This window comes from Alligator sinensis, unplaced genomic scaffold, assembly GCF_000455745.1.
Source record: "Alligator sinensis unplaced genomic scaffold, ASM45574v1 scaffold366_1, whole genome shotgun sequence".
In the NCBI taxonomy this organism is placed as follows: Eukaryota; Metazoa; Chordata; order Crocodylia; family Alligatoridae; genus Alligator; species Alligator sinensis.
Genome location: NW_005841851.1, coordinates 3,491,023 through 3,512,336, shown reverse-complemented (window position 1 = coordinate 3,512,336; position 21,314 = coordinate 3,491,023). Strand labels below are relative to the sequence as shown.

Here is a 21,314-nt window from a genome sequence, read left to right as displayed (position 1 = left end):
ACTAATGTGCTCTGTTACTGTTACTGTAGCAGTAATAATTAACCAGCAGAATATAGTACTGGGTCATTTTGCCTGGGACAGTGCAGCATCTACCTGGTCCTCACTGCAAAGAGAATTATTAGAAAGCTGCTATTTATTTTTCTATATTTTTTCTAAATCCCTCCATGTACTTATTTTTTCTTCTGCTGAATTTTTCTTCTCCCGCTTCCTTCTTTAATGAATGAAACTTCTTGGTTAATTGAATCTAGCATTAAAGACTAATGCAGTGTGTCTGGTCACCTTTAAATGAGACATATCTATTACCCCTAGGACCAATAGCATTTTATTTAAAAAAAAAAAAAAAAGAGTTCATTTAAATGAACAAAATATTACGGCATTTAGATATCACCATAAACATGTAGTAGCTATTTATGTCCTGTTATTAGGCATCACATCTGCAGTTTTATGATAGCTGCCTTATCACTCTAAGTGAGGGTTGCTTATTGCTGATAATTCACTCCCTCCCCTCCCAATACCTTCAGCTTGATGTCCTACACAGGTGATTAGTGTGCTATAATTGACTTGGTTGTAAAAAGATAATTAATTGACATTTCACTCCCAGAGAGGTCAAGCTGCCCTATCTTCTATGGTCGTTATGAGACTAGTCATCCTGCTGGTTCTCACCCCCCTAAGGTGAAAGGATGACCTTTATCTTGCTGATCAAGTCATAATTGTTGTAATTAAAATAGACACGAAGGGAGAATTTAGGGAGTAACTCTCCGGTTCAGATGTATTGCCTGCATGTTGCTTAAATGGTGTAAAAATAGGATGTGTAGGTCTTACTAGGAAATCTAAGGTATTTTAATGCATCCAGTACAGTGTTATCTCCACTGCAGCCTAAACCTGTTTTGCATAGTGGTTTCACCAATGTGGCTGACAGAAATATGAATAGAAATGCCTATAAATAAGCGAGGACACACGTTTCTGAGGCAACCAACGTGAGGAATTTTGCCAGGCAGCTTGAAATCATAAGCTTTAAGCACCTTTCTTGAACATTCAGTTACTTGATACTGTTTCAGTCACAGGTTCTCCAGCATTTTCTTGGCATGGACTACAGTTCAATACACAGTTTATTTAAATGTAGGGCTTCCACAAATGTGGAGGGGGCTCTGAAATATGTCAGGGAAGGGAATGCTACAGTTGGAGAACATTATAAAAATATTAGAGGGGTTTGTGGAGGAGGAGGAAATTGGATTCACATAGCACCTAGGAAAGGCATAGTTAATTATTTCAGTGTTGTGTACTTAGTACTAAAACTAGAAAAGGTTTATATGACTTATTAGGTCTTTTTAGCTATGGTTCTTGGTAGTTTAAACCACTTTCTCTGTTCACAGCTCTGTGCTAATGATAATTAAATAATCCCTTGTGAGGCAAAGCAGAACTATTGTCCTGTTTTTCGAGATGAGAGAACTGAAGCACAGAGGGTGAAAAGACTTAGTCAAGGTCACACAGCTAGTCATTGTCTCCATCAGGATTAGAATTCAGAGGTATGTGGCTTCTTGTGCTTGCTCAAAATGCAAGACTTTGCCCTCCACAGCGCTTAATGCATTTTGAAGGATAAATATTTGTTTTTTGCCAAACCTGGTTAGGCTTTATTCAAACAGGCAGAAGTTTAACTGTTTATCTACATTTGGGCCTTGTCTTATTTCTTCACTAAAAAGCTGCTGGTATCCCTTCCCTCCACATGGTCAACCACTCCAGAAAGGATGAGTTTGGTTCAGTCTTTTTTTTTCCTGAACTTGATTTCCCTTCCCTACTGATTGTTATGCCAATTCTCCCTTAAAAGAAAAGTAGTATCAAGACTGCTTTTTTCAGTGTTAGATACTTTGCTGGAAAATGAACTGGACAACAGTTATCAATTAAAAAGGTGGTAGTCATACCTAGTGGATACAGAGTCCCTATTGAAACTATTAGTGCATTAAGAAATTGAAATAAGGCTGTAAGCAATATGGTTCTTATTCATTGCCCAGAACATAAATACTGCTACTACAGCAAAAGCTAATGGAGAGAAAGATGTTCGTTAAAGAACGTCCTTGCAGAAGTAGACTTAACTTTTTATAATGCCATATAATGATAAAATTAAGGATCCATAGAGGTAACTACACTTCTTACAATTAGAGCTTCCTTCTTTTTACAGTTTTTACATAGGATAAAAGATTACAGTAACAAAATAATGTTTTTACATTCTGCCTTCCAAAAACAAGTCATTTTATTTGGGGTTTGTGGCAGGGCACTGGTGGTGCCACTTCAAGGACTGGGCCAGGGAGAGGCAGGTGCCTGTTGAGGGCGGCCATTTTGAGACGCAGCTCCCTGAGCTGAAGGCAGTTTGTGATCAGCCGGCCGAGGAGAAACATCTCTCTGCTGAGCTCTGCCAGGAACACCTTGGAGGTAAGGGTGAGGCTATGGGGATGGCTTGGAGGCCTCATTGGTCCTGAGCATGACCTAAAACTACACCCTACCAGGGCAGGAAGGCCTGGTGGGACTGCTGGTGGCACGGCAGTCCCCATGCAAATACCAGGAGTGATCACTTCCCTGGTGGAAAGTGGGCCGGGGCACCTTAACCTCAGCCCCCACCTTCAGGTTATATATTGCAGGGAAGGCCAGGTAAGCTTCTTGAAGCGCCTGAGCCTGCTGGGGTGAGTGATCTCGCGGGGCCAGGCACACTTTGCAAATCACCTGAGCCAAGAATGGGAGACCCCTGAACCCTGTGAGCAGCCAAGCAACTTAACCTGACCCGAGGTACCTGACTGATCTAGGCTGGGACCAGGACCCAGAGAGCAAGAAGCTCGGGATCCCGACTAGCCTGAGATGGGGCCAGGGCCTAAGGGGGAGCCAAAGTTCCCAGAGAGGGGACCACAGCTAATAGGCGAAGAGTACAGCTGAGTTTAGCTGCCTGGGATGCCATCTGTGAGGCTTGGGCCACAGTGTAGGGATGGAACGGAGCTGCAGATATCCCCCTAAACATCAGGGTTCGAAATGGGCAGCTTCTCGCCTAAGTAATATCTTAATACTATTACAGCAGGGCGTGGCAGATGAGTGAGCTGGGCGGCTGGCCCATAGACAGGAGGCGGGTTGGTGCTTCCACTGGGCGTGAAAGCTTGCCCCTGTCACAGGGTTGTGTTTTATGTGAGAAAATATGATATTCCGTTCCACTTCCACATACAGAACTACCTGCCTAACCAAATTGGTTCTGCAGGGATGAGAAGTTGTGTGGGAGGCTATAACACCTTCGCTTATTCAACTACCGATCTCAAGAGTACCCAGAGCAGGGTCTTCTCCCTCAACTCTCCTGCCATGCCTTGGTGTTAATGGACCTCTAAGGAGGGGTTCAGTGCTGTAATGTGGATTTCCCACTAGGGTCTGGACGTGGTAGACAGTGGCGCTCCGCTCCCTTACACCGCAGCCATAAGCCAACCATAGGTGTTGAGGCATTACGGTCGTGTGCTGTAGCTTCGGCTATATCCAATCTCAGTGTTCGTCGTCAGGATGTCCCGACCCCCGCTTCTTTAGTGGATTGGCAGTCGGGTCAGATAGCATTTCTCTGACCTGCTTGTGGCTGTTGGCCTGCTCCCTATTCTCTAGGCCCTGCGCACCCAGGTGGCCCTTAGGTAAAGGGCCACTGAGGTCCTGGCCTCTGTGGCCTCTCGAAATCATAGCCAGTGTTATTAAAAAAAACAACCAACAACAACACAAAAGCCTCCACTGTGGAGGAACTAACAATTAAGGGCAAGTACCTTGATTGAGTGTCTGTTGTCATCTTCACTCCCTATGGGAGCTGGCTCCAAGCCAGGCTGGACCCATTGCTCCATCTTCAGCCTGTTGGGGCCTTCTTCCCCTGTCCAAATGACTCCCTAGCGGCCCTAGCACCCTGCTCTCTCACTGCCCTGAGACCACCCTTGCCCTGGCCTCTGCTGACCCAGAGGCAGTTCCCTCTCTTCGCCTGCCGGCACTCTGCGTGCCTTTTAAATTTCCCACGGTGGCACCTGTGGCTGATGTCATCAGCCGGGCACTGCCTAGATTGATTGACAGGGAGCTTTTAAATCATGGTGGTGGTGCTGCGCATCGCTGCAGCTCTGGCTCTCCCTGTTCTAAAGGTAAGTTCTCTCTTTTCCCTGGGGTTCTCTGCTCAACCCGTTCTGGGTCAGCCGGCAATTTGGGGATACTTAGGGAACGTGCAACATCCCTTTTGACACAGAGGCTATCCCCCAACACCCTGGACTGTTCCTCAGTGGTCTCACTCTTTGAAGACTCCCCTCACAAACAGTTTTCTTGCTGGTTTTATTGGGGACAACCAGGATAGTATTAGAACATACCTACCTTGTTTTATTTTTTAGCTGCTGCTGACTATGTATGAATATAGATGTAACTGTCTGCACTTCAGCTCTTTTGTGATGAGGAGGGGAGCTACTGTGTACTTCATGTTTGTGTGCTTTAAAAAACAATGGCTATCATTTTCATAGCCATGAGTCTACAGTTAAGACTCCTAAGACCATATTTTGGCAACTGAATAAGTGCCTTGAATTTCCAAGTTGAAATTATGCTGCAATCAATTGGAATTTGCCATTGAAAGTTAGTCCACTTTTATTTTGGTTCCTCCATATAAATTTAGAAGCTTAACTTCAGGTACCCAACTTTAAACATGTAGGTTAAAGGTTCTTGATTCTCCTCTCATGCTTCATATCTATTTAACTCCTTGATTGGGGTACAGTTACCACTGAATTTCAATAGTATAAAATTAGAACCAAGCTCAGTCTTTGGAATAAAGACAGAAAATTAAAACCTTTCTCACAGCTTCTCTAATTTTTGGGGGGTGTTTTCTCTGTGCATATTTAGGATTTAAAGAAGAAATTAAACTATGCAACTTTATGTAGGGGGCTCTATAGAAACTATCTGCTTTGACCAGTTCCGATTAGAGTTCCATATATAAACAATATAAAATATCGTCTATTTTGAGTTCTGTAAGTTACATGTGGTCACAACAGATATACTGAATGTGTTATAAGACTTCAGGAAGGGATTACAAAAAAAGATGCAGTACCTATAAACCAAGATTTGCTACTTTGCATGAAAGTTATGTATCACTCAGTACATTTAATTCCTACAGTACCTTCAGTGTATTACTTTGCAACAAAAAATGCTGGAGTCTGGTTCTTTACCCTTATTCTTTTTGTTTGCATCTAAATAAGATGCATTAATGTGTATTAGCCTAATTTAATGCGCAGTATGGGTGCACATCTACATGTGCACTCCCTTACTGTGCGGTAAAAATGGCTAATCACACCTAAATTTGATACCTGCAAATGCAAATGCAGGTATCAAATTTAGGTGTGATTACTTAAAGCGCATTAATGCACGTGTAGAAGTGACCCAGTACTAACTTTAGTGATGGATCTGCCAAGCCACTAGCGGTCCACCCTAAGCCCAACGCCAGGGCTCCTGGCTGGGTGCCTCTCCTGCCCCGGGGTAGGCACTCTGTGACAGCCCCTACCTGCAGGCTATAAAAGCCAGCAGCCATTTTGTGTCCTGGGGTGCACACACCAGGACCCTGGAGCACTGCAGGCCCTGTGCCCCACTGTATAGGACCTAGGCTGCTTCTGCTAGTCCTGTCCCCTGGTCAGAGCTCCTGCTTGGCCACAGGTGTGGCAAAGGGCTGCAGCCTGCTGCACCCCCTGACATCTCCTCAGAGCTGTTACCTAGCTGCCTCTGGTAGGAGGGGCAACACCTGCTCTCTGCTCCTGCTCACCCCCAGCACTGTTACCTGTCCTTGCAGGTCCTGTGGTGAAGTGCCTCTGCCACGCGGCTCCCAGTCCCTGGCTCTGCCCCTCTGCTGAGCACTGCTGGCCGCTGTTCAGGGTCAGCCACACAAGGACAGCTGCACGGGGTCCCAGAGAACCGGTGCAAGATGCACCACTATGTCCTCCCTGTTGAGGACTATCACCACCCATGTACACATACCTGAGCCTTCCACCCATGGTCCGAACTGGAGCCAGAAGGAGGTTGGCAACCTCATGGCCCTCTGGGAGGATACGGAGGTCCAGAGGCAGTTTGCATGTGGTGGGTGCTCAAACACCCATATTTATAAGGCCCTGTTGGGCAGGATGCATGCGTGAAGGCACTCCCAGACAGCATGGGAGTGCCACATAAAAGAGCAAGACACAGTGGCTGCAATGGGTGGCTGTGACCAACCACAGTCGTTGGTCCAGTCATGCCCACAAGACCATGCCCTTTATGCGAAAGTTGACCAACATTTTGGTGCCTGGGGACCCAGGCTGCAACCCATAAGTTTTCACCAGCCAGGGCAGCCTGGCCAAGGCCTCACCCCACCCTGACCCCTCTGGTGATGACACCTCCCTGGAGGAGGGACCCTCACGTGTTCAGTGCCCTGCCCACTTCCCTGGCTGCTGCACCCACTAGCAGTTTGCAGAGCCCGGGCCAGCGGCTGCCTCACCAGCTCCACACCCCCAGACCCTGCCACAAAGAGCAGCCAGCCATGACACCACCTGCCACTACCAGCACCAGCTCCTCCCCAGGTGCCTGCCCACTGCACACCATGGGCTGAGGACACTGGGCACAGCCAGACACTGTTGCTGACAGGGAAGCCTGCACTGAGCCTCCAGCCTCACCAGCACTGGACACGTGGTAAGTCTTGCACTTTGGGGAGGGCCCTCCCAGTCCCTGCCCCTGGCCCTGGCCCTGGCCCTGGCCCCTGCCCCTGGCTGGCCTGCCTGTATTTCCCCTGACCCTGTGTTTCACTCCTACCACAGCATGCAGAGAGGAGGGACACGGTTCAGAACTTTATTAAGCAGTCCATGTCCCTGCAGCTGGGCAGGCATGGGCCTCTTACACCCAGAGGAAGGTGTTGATGCTGGCAGTGATGTCCTCCTCAGCAGTAGAAGGCAGGGACATGTAATGCTGCCACAAGTAGCCTTCCAGGTAGCAGCAGAGGTTGTGGGACAGCCCACACCATCATACCTCAAGGTCCCAAGCAAGGAGTACAGGTGTGCCTGGGGCACCAAGAGAATCATCATCAGCAGGGCATAGTGGCTTGGGCACCTCTTCACCTGCATAAACAGCTCATCATGCACTGCCCAGAACACATGCAACAGAGGCACACTAGGCATGCAGTGACAATGTAGGGGGGTGGTGGCCCTGGATTGCCTCCCCAGAGAGCAGAGCAGGGGCATAGCCAGCCCCTTGCCCCAGTTGTCCAGGAGCCCTGTGTGCCCTGAGCCTGGGTGCTGTGGGCTGGGTGGCAGCACAGCAATGTGATTGGCCTGCAGGGAGAGAGGGGAGCAGGGTCTGGAGTTGCGGCAGCAGGTGCTGCCAGCAGCCTGGCCTGTCCCACCCTGGGAATGAGGTGGGGGAGGCAGGCTGCCTGTGGCCAGCACCCAGTGGGCCACCGGTCCCAGAGGAGCAAGGGGAGACAGGGAGCTCAGGCAGCAGCCAGCTGGGCCCAGAACTGCCCGGCTGACTTACCATGCTCCCTGGGCATCTGCGTATGGCTGACCCCCAATCTGAGGCTAGGTAGCGCTCGGCCCCTGGTGCAGAGCATCTCATCTCTGGAATGTTGCAAACTTACAAAAGGCCTCTGTGTCTTGCCTTTGCAGGGCCAACATCTAGACATGGGGGATGCAGGCTCTGGGTCGCTGCCACCCAGCGCTGGAACTCTTCACATGCGCTGGCTAAGCCAGCAGTGCACACAAGACTGGACCCTCCTGCTCCAGCAGCTGGTAGCAGTGGCAGAGGAGTGGGAGGCATGGGAGCAGGCATGGGAAGTGCAGGAGCAAGCCTGGCAGGCAGACATTGCCTGGGAGATCACCCACGAGGAAGTAAAGAATCGGGCCCAGCGGGAGCACTAGGCACAGATGCAGGCCCAAGAACGGGACTGCACTGAGCTGCTCTGGCAGCTGGTGGGCCTCCAGGCCTGGCAGTGGAGGTTGCAGACACCAACTGCTGGACCCTGAACACTCTCCTGGGCCTGGTGCTCACACCCATGACCCCCACTGCCTGGCCCTTGTCCATGGCCCTGCTGCCCCACAGCAGGCCCCCTCTGGGCCCTGGGAGGAGACCCTTCAGCACCTCCAGCCTGCCAGAGCCCTTGGCCCAACCCCTGCTCCAGGTCCCCAGCCACCCAGCCCCCTGCCTGGGCACAGGCCTGCCACTTGTTCCAGCTCCATGCGGGCATGGAGCCACAGCAGCCAGCAGTAGGAAGAGGACCCCACACCAGCCCCACTGGCCATGAACAGCTCCAAGTAGAGGGGGAGCCACCCATGCTGGAGAACCTGCGGCTGCCATCCCCCTGGGGCATGTGCACCCATGGAGGCATGTGCATCCATGGAGGAACTGGCCAAGGCCAGGATATTGGGTGCCTGTGCCCATGCTCTGCCCTCTAGGTACCTCTACCCCATGGCTGCCCACTCTGGGACTCAGAGACTAAGACTATTGTTAATAGTGTGCACTTTTGGAAGTAGGTTTTTATTGTTGGAGGGTGGTGGAGGGGCTCTATTGGTTGAGGGAGGAGGGGGCTCTGTGTGTTGCGGAGGGAGGGGGAGGAGGCTCTATGTGTTGAGGGGGGAGGGATGGGGGTCTATGTTGTGAGAGTAATAAAGCTTTTTTGTCTCAAACATGTGCCTGGCCTGAGAGTGATGTTGGAGGTAGGCAGGGGATAGGGGGTGTCTTGGCAGTGGGGCAGGTGTGCTGGAGCAGGGAGTGCAAGAGGGGGTCGGGCAGGCCTGCTGCAGCCAGTGCCCTGGCCCCCCACTGGTGGGTGTGTGGCTGTCCTGCGGCAGGGGTGGGGGCTGCTACAACCAGCAGGGCCAGCACCAGGGCCAGCAGGAGTATGGAGCACTGTTTGTTGCTGGCAGGGGTGAGGGGTGAGGGCTGGGGCTGGAGCTGGAGCAGCCATGGCGTGGGGAGACAGGGTGGACAAGGAGGGAGCTGCCATGTGCTGCCCTTGTGCTGGGCACGCTGCTCCTGGGCAGGGAAGGGGTTAGCCAGGGATCAGAGTGTGGACCTGGGTTTCCAAGATGGCTGCCAAGTGGTGGTAGCAGGTTTGGGCTTCAACATGGCTGCCAATTGCTGGCAGCCAGGTGGCCAGGGGCTGGAGCTCCCCCCAGTGGCCACAGGGGCACATGATAGGGCTGGAGGGACTTGACCCTAGATTTTGTGCCAAGTTTCTCCACGTGTAGACACCTGCCAAAATCGCTGCTAAATTTAAGCACTAAATTAGGCTAATACACAGTAAATTTAGTTGCACTTAAATGTACGTATAGAATGCACCCTTTGCATTGTATTTTTATGCTTTGATAATTGATAAGATTGTTGATGGAGTAAAGTTTTATTCAATTTGAGCAAGGGTGGCCAAATCCAGCACACAGGAAAGACATTAGCATCTATCATAGCAGTTAATAGGCTGATAGCATTTTATCACTGTTTTCCTAAATGTGTTTCCTTTGCTACTTCTCAGTATTTGAAGATGAACGTCCCTGTCCTCCTGCCAGTCAGAGAGTGGAGCATGGCTGTGCAATTTTCAGAAACATCTTGCTTGCACCTCCTCCAGCTAATTATCTGTCCTTTCTGCTTGTGGATGAAGTAAGCAAAGTAAGAAGATGCCCTGGATAAATATCTTTAATTTGTCTTACGCAAGTGGGATATTTTTTCCATCAGTTCTCTGAGATACTTCTCTGTATCAATGCTAGTAGTACATCTTTGCAAAATAATCATGTTTTATGAGCCTGCGTACCAAATGTGCTACTCCATAGTGATGATGATAATGGAAAAAAACCCAAATGCCTAGCTGTCACATTAGAAAATATAATTACTGGCTGCTGGCAATTAGAATTTGCCATGGCCATATTAATCAATGTTCATTAGTTAGGGTTGCAGTTTCTGGCATATTTGTCCCTCCAAGAGACCATGTTAATCATCCACAGATGAAAGTAAATATGAATTCTTTCAAGACCTGAAGAAATACAGAATCCCACAAAATTGTTTTAGTATAAAGAAGAAAATAAATGGGGATATATGATCTCAAAATGCAGGGCGAGCCAGATCTTGTGCTTTATCTCAAGTGAGAACTTCCAAATGCTAATGGGAATGTTACTTACTGGGTGCATCTACGTGTACCCCTAGGGCACTGTTGTTACTGCGCCATCATTTAGTACATCCTTTTGGAAGTACTAAATGATGGTGCAGTGATAGACCATACTGCACTGTGCATTCGGCGCATGGTTATTTTTAGCCGCTATGTCGCCGTAGCAATGCACTATAGTGAGGGAGTGTGTTGCTATGGCGATGTAGCTGCAGCATCAAAATTTGTGCCTGACGATGCTACACTGCTGTAGTGCATTGCTATGATGACATAGCGTCCTCTGTTGATGCTCCCACTGAGGAGCAGAACATAATCACTTCCAGGTTAATAGGAGATAATGTCATAACACTATGGTGACCTGCTGTTGGCTCTCATTTTTATAAAAAGTCACCTCAGAACTTTACATAACATCCTGTGAAAGTCTATTACAGTAGCTAATTTTTAAATGTCTTTTTGACAGATTTTGGGGAGTGGATGGGGAGGGAACTGCACACAATCTCATGCTTGACATGAAATTCACACATCTTACCACAGTTATAATGATATGAAAATTATAATAATATGATGATATTAATAATGTACTAATTTCTTCTGACACAAAATGGAGTTATTCAAACATCCATGATTGTTGTCCTGGGACAAACCTTAAAAAAGTTAGTGGGATAAAAAAATGCTAAGAGTTTGTCTTGGAAGATTGTGAAGTACATTTGAATGGTTGTCCCAGAACTGAATAATTTAGTCAATGGCAGAAAAGCAACAGTGCTTGGTAGGGTGTTATGTGTTCAGGCCAATCTTGGGACTTTTCTGTTCCAGGATAAACACAGACACAACTTGTCCCAGGACAGATGCAGTGTCTGTTCCTAGCCTGACTGATGACCATTTCTGTGATTCTTTGTAGCACTTTCAAAGCATGGGCAAAGGCACTTGTCACTGTAGGTTATCATTATTCCTTGAATCAGACAGCAATGAATTGGCTGTAGAGGCAGGTCCAGAATGCCAACAAAATATTTAATGGATAAAATAGTGGGGCTCCTTTGTGTCCCATCTCAACAGTGCTTGAGGAAAACAGCCTTGAAGAAAACACCTTAGGCTCAGGAGATCCAGGCTCTGTTCCCAGTTCTGGTGCAAACTTTGACAAATTTCTTTATCTATCTGTGTTTTGGTTTCTTATGTGTAAAATGGAAATGGTAATGATTAGAAGTGCACCAATACATCGGTCCATATTGTATCAGCACCAGTAAAAGGAAAATTGACATTATTGGCAATCAACTTTTTTGGCTGATGTGGCCGATAAAGTTGCAGATGAATGTCACATGCATGCACACAGCCACAGCATGCACATGGCCAGCCTGGCAGCTTGGACAGCAGCGTCTGGCTGGTAAGTCTGGTGGGAGGGAAGGGGTGTGGGGGGGAGGGCAGATCGAGGCCTCTGCAGTAAGGGAGGGAGTTGGACTGGGGAAGGGGCAGGTGCTGCCCAGCCAGAGCAGGGTACAGGACTCAGCCGTGCAGCTTGTCCAGGGGGCACAGGAAGAGGGAGGCAGATCCCACCACTACACACACCCCTGGGGGAGGCCTTGGGCACACGTACTCCCTGGATCTGTGTGTGGGGCACGGGTGGGTTGCCACTGCAGGCTGGGACTGGGGGCAGTGCTGGGCTCTTCCTGGTGGGGGAGCTGAGCCGGGAATGTGCTTGGGGTGGGCAGCAGCACTAGGAGGGGGCAAATTCTGGGGGGGCAGCCCACCTGGGCTGCCTCCCGCCCCAGCAGGTTGGCAATCCAGCATGGGGGATGGGGAAGCAGCCCAGCTGGGCTGCCTCCTGCCCCTCTATGCAATCTAGTGCTGGGCTGCCTTCCCATCCCCAGTGAAACGTCAAAACAGCATCAAAACAGCCTTTCTGTTTTGATGGAGCGGAACAGCTGTTTCAACTTGAAATGAAGTTCGAAACGGAGTACTGTTCCGTTGAAACTCAAGGCGAAACGGAACAGTGCCATTTTGCACAGCCCTACCAGGCAGTTGCTGTGACTCTGACTCCAGCTCTGACCCAGTATCAGGGTCAAAGCTGCTATCTGTCCCCCAACCCCCACAGTTTACCTTCACTCCAGCTCCAGCCCTGCCCCAGCCTGGGACACAGAGCATGTGCTTGCTCCAGCCCCAGCCTGGCCCAGTAAGTGTTGATGGCAGCAGCGGCAGCTCCAGTTGGAGCCTAGAGCCCAGGCTGGAGCTGCTGCCATTGCCACTTGTGGTGTCAGGCAGTCTGGGGCTGGAGTAAACACATGCTTTGTGTCCCAGGCTGGAGCAGGGCTAGGCCCAGGGCCAGAATGAGGGTAAGTGGCAGGGGATGGGGGGAGGCACAGGGGAGCAGAGGCTGTAGTGGTGTCAGGAGAGGTGGAGGGTAGGCAGAGGGCAGAGGCTGCAAGGGAGGCCATGTAGGGGGGCAGCATTAGGGGGAGGGCAGGTATTAGGGGTACAGAAATAGGGAGGTGCAGGTGCCAAGGGGCAGGTAGCACAGGGGGCAAGTGGTTGGAGGTACAGGCGATAGGTACAATATGGCAGGGGGCAGGGGTCAAGCTGCTTGACTCCCCCAGCATCTGTCCCATGCCTTCCCCCCACTGCCTGCTTCCTTGCCATTGTTTTCCCTACTGCAGCAAGCAGTTAGGGGAACAAATTTAGGACATCTCTCCAATAATTAGATTATATACATGGTAAATTGTAACAAATTTATAAATATACAATAAGCATTTATAAATTATAAATGTACAGAATCTAATTATTGTGATTCTTAAATTCAGAGTTGTCTTGGCTTTGGGCAAGTATGGTATTTATCTGGAAGGCTATTTAAAACAATGATTCATGTCCTTAGGACTTCCAAAAACTAATTGAAAAGTGATCTCTTCAACTCTCTTGAAGTTTAAAAATACTAATCTAATCAGATAATGGGGGCCAAATTCTATAATAATTTCTATGCGGAAACTAAAAGGAAGATGTTAATGTAAAATAAAGGTAGATTTTTTAAAGTGTTTTTCTTAAGATTTGTTAGGAGTTGATAGGGCAAAGACCAATGGCTCGAAGTTAACAACGAAAAATTCAGGGTAAAAGTCTTAACAGGTAGGGCAGCTGTGGTTGGGAGAACAGCAAAGTGAGTGGATGAGGCTTGATCACTACATTCAGATACAGATGAGATTAAACCTTACCGGGAATGAAGCAGCCAGTAATCCTATAAATGCAGGCACAGGTAAGAAGGATTGGATCAGATGGCCAAAATAGTCTGAGCTTTTTAAAATATAGAGCTGTATAAACTACCATATTCCTTATTATGATTTGGCCCAAGAAAATGTTAAGGAATTATGATTTTTGTAGTAGTGGGGGCTTAATTTTGCTTCAGGAATTAATGGTATGAAGGTATAGTGGGTTCTGAACCATATATACACATTGAAAGCCACCAAATCCAAGTGGTGATGACTCTGCATTAGTAATTATTTTCACTTATCAATACAGAGGAAAACACTAGCACATCATAAATTACAACTCAATTTTTTGGCAGTTAATATATTTTCTTTTTTCTGCTCTAGAAAGGAGGCAGAAAGCCAAGTGGCAGAATATCTGCTGAGAAAGCTGAGAAGATGACAGTCTTGCAAGAGAAAATTGGAGACAGCAGGTATGTGTGAATCAGTGTTCCTGCTGCTCAGCTGGAGGATGCTTTTCACTGCAAGCAGTGCTTACCTCCCTGAAAAAAGCCACTGCTAACCAGCTCTTTTCTTTTGGGTAATGACCTTGGTTTGTCTTAGTTGCCCACTGCCATAATTTTCATATAGTATTGTCTTTCATGCTTTTATGTCAGTACATTTCTGTGTCTTTAGCTTATTTTGGACTAGATACTTGTGTGAACTTGATTTGTATGTGATTTAACTAATGCATGCATATACCTGAAGAACTTAGTCAGGAAATGTGTATATAGCTTTGGTTTAATTCCTGTTTTAAAATCAGCTTTGCCTTTAGTTTTCCTCTATGAAATGCATAAGTAAAAGAAGATTCGATCATTTTCAAAATTGCCACCAGATTTGTAGGTTGCATATTTACCAAGCTTCCTGGGAGAATTTTGCAGCTGGCAAAGGTAGCTATCTTGAGTCTAGTTTGGATGTGTATACTCAAAAAGCAGTCAGGCATTGCCATCAGGATAGATATACACTGAGAATAAAAGGGAGGGGGATACTATTTATGAAGAAATAACTGCTCTCCTTGGGCTTCTGGGCAAGTAAAGTTTTGCAGAGCTGGTTTGGACAAATGTGATCATATAGGGATCATCTTTCTTATAGTGCACAGAAAATGAATATGGTTCTATGGAGAGATGGACTTTTTTCAGAAAATTCAGAATTGATCTAAAGAATGAAAAGGAGATACGCTGTATCAAGTTTTGTGCTCTTGATATGTCAGAAAAGACGGTGCTTACCACAGATCTTATGTGATTGTTCTTCTCTTTCCTTACCTTCTTTTGTTTTCTTGATGGGGCAGCTAAATGCTCTGTTATCAACTCCCTGCTGGGCTGGTCAGAAGCAGCGAGGGGGGGAACCCCTCCCTAATCAGAGCGTCCTGCTAGGTCCTGGCCACGTCCCCCCAGCTCAGCATTGAGGAAGGGAAGGGAGGGCTGCTCTAGTGCCCTCTGGCTTCTAGCTTGAGCCACTGAAGGCATGTGCCTGCATTATCTCAGTTCAGAGGGGATGTCTGTCTGGTTACAAACTAGTTCAGCCTAGCCAGGTTAGACTAACCTGCAAAGATTGAATCAATTCATGTTCAGGCTTTTTTGAATGTCTGTCCTTAGCCTCAGAGTAATTGATTCAAGCAGACATTAGTATATCAGTTAACCTTGAAATGCTAAAACAAGTGCTATTTTAATGTAAAGCAAGAAAAAAAAATCAAAATGAAAATGTAGATCCTGCAGCCATAAAGGGTAGTTGGTAGATTCACAGCCTAGGGAATTGCTGAATACAGGTGACTACTATGATAGTTGCAGTCACAATAAACATAACTACTGCCAAAAGGAAAAGCTGCATCTATGTATCTCAGTGGACATATCTACACAAGAGGCTTTACTGCACAGTAGAGCTAATTACTACACAGTAAGTGTCTCTGTCTACATGTGCAGACCCTTTCTGCATAGTAATTTGCTCTACTCAGTAGTTAATTTGCTTCCTGCAAATGCAGGTAGCAAATTAACTGCCGAGTAGTACTGCACAGCAAGGCATGTGTAGACAGCTGACCAGGGGCAAATTTGCTCCCAGGCAGCAGGGGATGGGAGATTGCTCCCTACTCCAGGAAGCTGTCCACTGCCAGGGTAGACACCCGTGACAGAGCTCCCAGCCCATGCTCTGTGATTGTGGAGGAGCTGAAGTTGGGAGCTCCCTGCTGCCGGGGCAAGGAATCATTGTCCCGGCCTGGGCTCCGCCACCAGCGCCCAACTTGGCAGCAAGCAGCTCCTGGGGGCAGGGAGCAATCTCTCAGCCCCTGCTCCAATCGCAAAGCTGGGGCCGAGAGCTCTCTGCATAGGGAGAGTTTCCCACCCAACCTGGAGCTGCCTGGAACTGCCCCGGACTGGGACAGTTTCTGGGCAGCCGCAGGGTGCGTGGGGAGGTCTGCACATGCAGCCCGAAGCTGGCTGGAAGCTGTCCCATTTCAGGCAGTTCCCAGCCAGCTCTGGGCTGCATGTGCAGACTGGAACAGTTCCCAGCCAGCCCTGGGCTGTGCAGGGAAGCCTGTACATGCAGTCTGGAACTGGTAGGAAACTGCTTGATACTGGACAGTTCCCAGCCAGCTTCAGGCTGCATGTGCAGACTTCCCTGCGCAGTCTGGGCTGGCCAGGAACTGTCCCGGTCTGGGCCAGGTACCAGCCCCACAGCTTTTTCCCAGCCCCATGCCCTGATCAGGCGATGGAGGCATGAGGCTTTGAAAGAGCTGTGGGGGAGGGGCAGGTCCCAGCCCCCTGCTCCAATCTGCTGGTGGGGCAGCTAGCAGCGAGCCCCTTCCTGGGCAGGGAATCCTTGCCTAACCAGTACCTCACCACTAGCTGCCCCACCAGCAGATCGGGGCAGGATGTTGGGACTTGCCCCTTCCTCAGAACTCTTTCCAAGCCCCCTGCCCCTGATCAGGGAGCCGGGGTCCAGAGCTCCCTGCTGCTGGGGCAGGGGGATTGCCAATGAAGCCTACCAGCAGGCAGCTCCTGGGAGCAGGGGGCAGATTCCCAGCTTTTTCCTGGCCCTGTGCTCCCTGCCAGCCCCTGGGCTAACCTAGAGCTGAGCTGGTTTTGTGAACACACTAAAAAAAATTATGTTGGTAAGCAGAGTCCAAGTAAATGAACAGCAGACACAAAGGATGAATTTAAGGGGCAGCCCACAAGTTTATTAATTTGACATGAAGGGTGACCACAGTGCACCTGTCCTCAATTCTCACAGACATTTAGCTAGGCTTTGTATGTTTTTACAGACCATATAACCCATACTTTAGGTTATACCTTCTTTGGCCTTTCCCAGTGAGTTTGCTAGCTTGTGAATTCCCCTCCTTCAGTTGCAGGATGAAGTGGGATACATAGTCAAGAGGGGACATGAATCTGTGGATACTTCTGTGGCACAGAGTCCACCAGTGGAATCCTAAGTAAATCTTTTGTCTCTAGGAGCCGGCTGCTTTAGCCTTTTACTGTCCTGAACAACTGCTACAATTAGCAATGAGTGAAACGGTCTCATTTTTTCTGGTATAAATCTTCCAAGCTCTGTTCTTTTAAATCCAGAAGGAAGCGTACAGTAGGGCTGTGTGAAGCTTCGGTCCCTGATTTGATTCGGTGGAGATTCGACCCAATTTGGTGGCCAAATCTCTGAATCCGAATTGAATCAAAGTACCCTTTAATCTCTCCAAATCGATTTAGACAGATTCAGCAGTTCAGTTGTAGATACAGCTTTAAATTTTTTTTCTACGTACCTCTGGGTAGCAGAGGCTCTGAATGCTGTGGTGCTGGGGCAGATGCAGCGTTCCACAGAAGCACGGGGGCTCCAGCAGACCAGGAAGTGGACCAGAAGCACTTTCAGGTCCATCAGGGAGCATGCTGGGGGGCCCCCTGCACCCCACCGGCTTGGTGACTGGTGCCTCCTGGGTCTGGGGGCAGGGGCACCTGGGGTTCCCCTGCGGCTGATTGCCAGGCTGGGAGAATGCAGGGGGTTCGCTGCCAAGCATGCTGGAAAGCCCCCCACACTGCTGTGGGACACTCCGTGCACTTCAGCACCGCAGCAATCACAAGCTGCACTGCTACCTCAAGGTATGTCAAAAAAACTTTTAAAGCTGTGCCTGTGTCCGAATCGCTGATTCATTGAATCAGCATCAAATCACCAGATTTGGATTCAGCCAAATCGAATTGGGGAGAGTGATCCGAATCAACAAATCGAATCACTGTCCCTGATTCAGGCCGAATCTGAATTGAATAGGGCCCGTTTTGCACACCCCTAACACACAGCTCTTCTACTACAGCTAACAGGTCGGAGAAAAAGGCAGCTACAGTAATAAGAAGCTATTGCAGAGTTTGAATTGTTTGGAGGGATGGAGGGAGTGGGCTGGGGATTGCAAGAGCTAATCAGCCTGTCTGGTCCCTCTAGCCCAGTCAATTAGACCTGAAGGATTCAAAGAAACTCAGAAACCTTGTTCCTGATTTGCCAAGCATGTCTTGTTACCTCCTCCCTTTCCTTCCAGGTTCTATGTCCTACTCTTGCACATCCAACTAAGAGGTCTCCCTCCTCCTCCTTTTCCCCCATTATGAAAGGAAGGGGTATTTTTTAATTGAATAGTCAATACGTAGCTCCAAGTGGTATTTTTCTCTTCTCAAAACTAAGATTTAACAACCATAAAACAAGTCTCTATCCAAAGCATTCCCCTCCTTAGAGAATCTGTTTTTCTTGAAAACTTGGTTTCTACCACAGTCTTGATGGTTTCAATCAGCCTGACAAGTAATTATGACACAGACAAGCCAACAGAAGAAATGAATCACTCCTCACAGCTTCTCTGCTCTGAAGGCATCAGCCTTTGTTCTGTCCCATTGGTCTTCTCTCACTCTTACCCTCTTTGGAGTTGTTTTGAGATTTAGGAATGTCAGAAAAAGCAGAAGAGACAAAAGAGTAGAAGTGCCAGGCTTAATATGCAACTATTGAGGCAGTCATTGTAGGATCCTATTTCTGTTTGTGTCAGTCAGACTTGGCAGTCTTCTGTTTATGATAATTCCATTTTTCTCTCTAATTCTATCCCTAGAAGACACACTCTAGACAAGCCGTGAAAAGCTTTTGCACGCTTATAGCTATGTGAATCTTTTGTGCTTCTTTGTTTAGATATAAAGTGGAGATCTTGATTTATGATTTTCAGAAGCTAAATGTAACCTTCACCTATACTCTTACACTCTTTGTCCTGAGAGAGTACAACAATCCTCTGTATTATGTGTTATCAATAAGTATTTTATGCAGAAACTTAAAAATGTGGTGATAAAATTTATTTAACTGAAACACTGGCTCTTAACAAAAAACACATTATATCTGCCTATTTTTTAGATGAAGGTAATTCATTCCAGTACAATTAAATTATGGAGTCTTACTGGTGATACATTTGAATCACGTTTAAATTACTTGATGCATTGAAATATTGAGACTCTAGTAGAAATTGGTTCTATTCAATAACAAGATTATCTTCAAAATACAAAGCTATAGATCTGCTTTTTGTTTTAGCCTATATGGGAATTTTAAATACACACACACACACACACACACACACACTTCTGGCTTGTGTATAGTGCTGTGCTCTTAGAAGTTGCTTTTTGAAAGGACCATCAGGATGTTATCTGTGACAAGTAAAAGTAAAAACAATTGTTTAATAGACAATTTATTGTATTTCGCACTTTTCTTATTCAAGAGAAAAATACTAATGCAATATGCCATGGACGTTTCTCTTCAGTAGCCTCATAATATAAATATTCTTGCCCAGATGACCCAGTGGAAAAAATGTATTTAAATGCTATGGTGATTTGCACTGGAATAATCACATCCTAAGTTCAGTATAATAGATCAAACTTCCCTTTTGGCTTCCTTTTGAAAATGTAACAGATCAAAAGTCTAGTTTTTCAGAGCCATCTAATCCTTGTGCAACCCTGAAGGCAAATACTAAGCCTTTTCCAAGTTCCATCCACAGATGTGCCTGTGTAAAGGCTGGGGTATGAAATGACAGCAAATAAAATTTCAGCCGAAGTTGCAAATATTAGAGGGAAGTGAAAACTACTGACTCAGAGGATCAGGGCAATGACAGAAAGGCTTCTCATTATAGTTCTTTTCATATGGAGAAGAATGACTGATAAATGAGGTTTCCGTGACATAAAGAGGATGAGAACACAGTTGGATGTTCGTGCAGAAATTATGCTCTCTGTATAAAACAAATAGAAGAATAGGGGATATCTAATTTGCATCTCTTCTTACAGCAAACTGAATAGAGAGACATCCTCTGGAGCAGATGGCAGAGTTGTCATCTGCAAGAGGAAGGTACCATGTGCACCTTTAGCATTATGTTGGTTGTGACAGAGGTGACATTAGCTATAACCGATGTATGGATCATGTGTTGCTGTTTTCCTGCATCTTATTTTGCATTTAATGCTGATAGCATTCTTTAAAATCTTGATATGAAGGAAGTCTATCATGGAACCTATTTTTCCTATCTTTTTCTATTAGGTATAGTATGCTTTACTGTTATTCTTTATTGTAGGACCTAGTTCTGCATTTTTAATAGTTTTTCATGTGAACACCCATACTAACTTAACTGTCTATGAAATGTGATTCTTTTTATGATTAATCATGGTTTCTAGATTATAAAAAAAAAACTTTGTCATCTTCAAGAAATTTGAAAAGTCATGAAATGCACAAGGCAGTGTTATATGGAAAACAACACTAAGTAGAGACATAGGAAGACTTCCATCTGAAAAGAAACAACACTAAGTAGAGACATAGGAAGACTTCAATCTGAATAGGAACAGAAAGGTCTTTGGGATTGTTAGTTTAAAGAGGATGCGAGTAAAAGGAGACAATAAACATAAACTAAATAATAAATGGTACTAAGAAGGTAAATCAGAGGTTCCTATTTATTGCTCCTTATAATATTAGAAAAACATGGAATTAAATTTGAAAGCAACTAAGTTAAAGTAATAAAGGGTTTATTTTTATTTATTTTATACAACGTATAAAGGGACTTCTTTGTCACTGGGCATTACTGAGGGCAAAAATTTACTGGAGTTAGATGGTTGTGTAGGAGATTCACAATTACATTTAATAAATTGAAAAGAAATTGTACTTGGGATTAACACCCACCTAATTTTGGGTAATTAATCAATCTGCTCGCTGGTAGGCATTAGGAAGAAACCTCCCATATTGGCAGGTTATTTTCTATTATTGTCTGTTGTCCACTTTTACCTTTCTCTGAAACATCTAGTTCATAGATTCATAGATGCTAGGTTCGGAAGGGACCTCAACAGATCATCGAGTCCAACCCCCTGCCTAGTGGGCAGAAAAGAGTGCTGGGGTCAGATGACTATCCAGCCTTCCCTTAAAGACCCCCAAGTTAGGGGAGAGCACCACCTCCCTTGGAAGTAGGCCTGTGCAAAGCAGCTAGTATTTGCTTCGGATTTGGCTGATTCGGGGGACAGTGATTCAATTTGGTGATTCGGATCACTGGCCTGATTCAGTTCGGCCGAATCTCCAAATTAGCCAGGCCAGGCCCATTCCCCGCCCCTTTCCCGGCCTAGCAATGGCTGCCTCACCTGCGCCAGCTCTCAGCACTTGGGGGCAAAAACCCCCCCCCCACTCAGTGGGTACTGCCGGGCAGGGAGCAATCCCTGCTCCATCCCCCCCGCCCTGGCTCCCCCTCACAGCTGCCCTGCACAAGCCAGCTCCAGCCCTTTAAGAGAAAAAAAACCCTGAAGAAACCCGGGACTCACCACTCCTGCCGGCAGGGGGTGATCCCTGGTACCCCCCACCACGTGGGGGGCTCTGCACAAGGCCCTGAAGCTCGGAGGCTGCACCAGGAATAGTGAGTCACGGGGCTTTTCTCGGCTTTTTTTTCCTTAAAGGGCCAGAGCCCCGGCAGGCGGGGTATCTGTGGGGGGGCTGGGGGAGCACGGGGGGGGTCA

At 47.2% G+C, this 21,314-nt stretch overlaps 1 protein-coding gene across 1 annotated transcript in view; it reads left to right on the top strand.

Annotated features, from left to right (window-relative positions):
- MORN1 (MORN repeat containing 1) overlaps positions 1 to 21,314 on the top strand; it is a 170,616-nt gene that overhangs the window by 84,583 nt on the left and 64,719 nt on the right. Inside the window, exons 11-12 of the mRNA XM_014522951.2 lie at positions 9,506 to 9,639; positions 13,699 to 13,784. Of these exons, the coding sequence (XP_014378437.2) occupies positions 9,506 to 9,639; positions 13,699 to 13,784 (220 nt within the window). The remainder of the gene's footprint in view (positions 1 to 9,505; positions 9,640 to 13,698; positions 13,785 to 21,314) is intronic.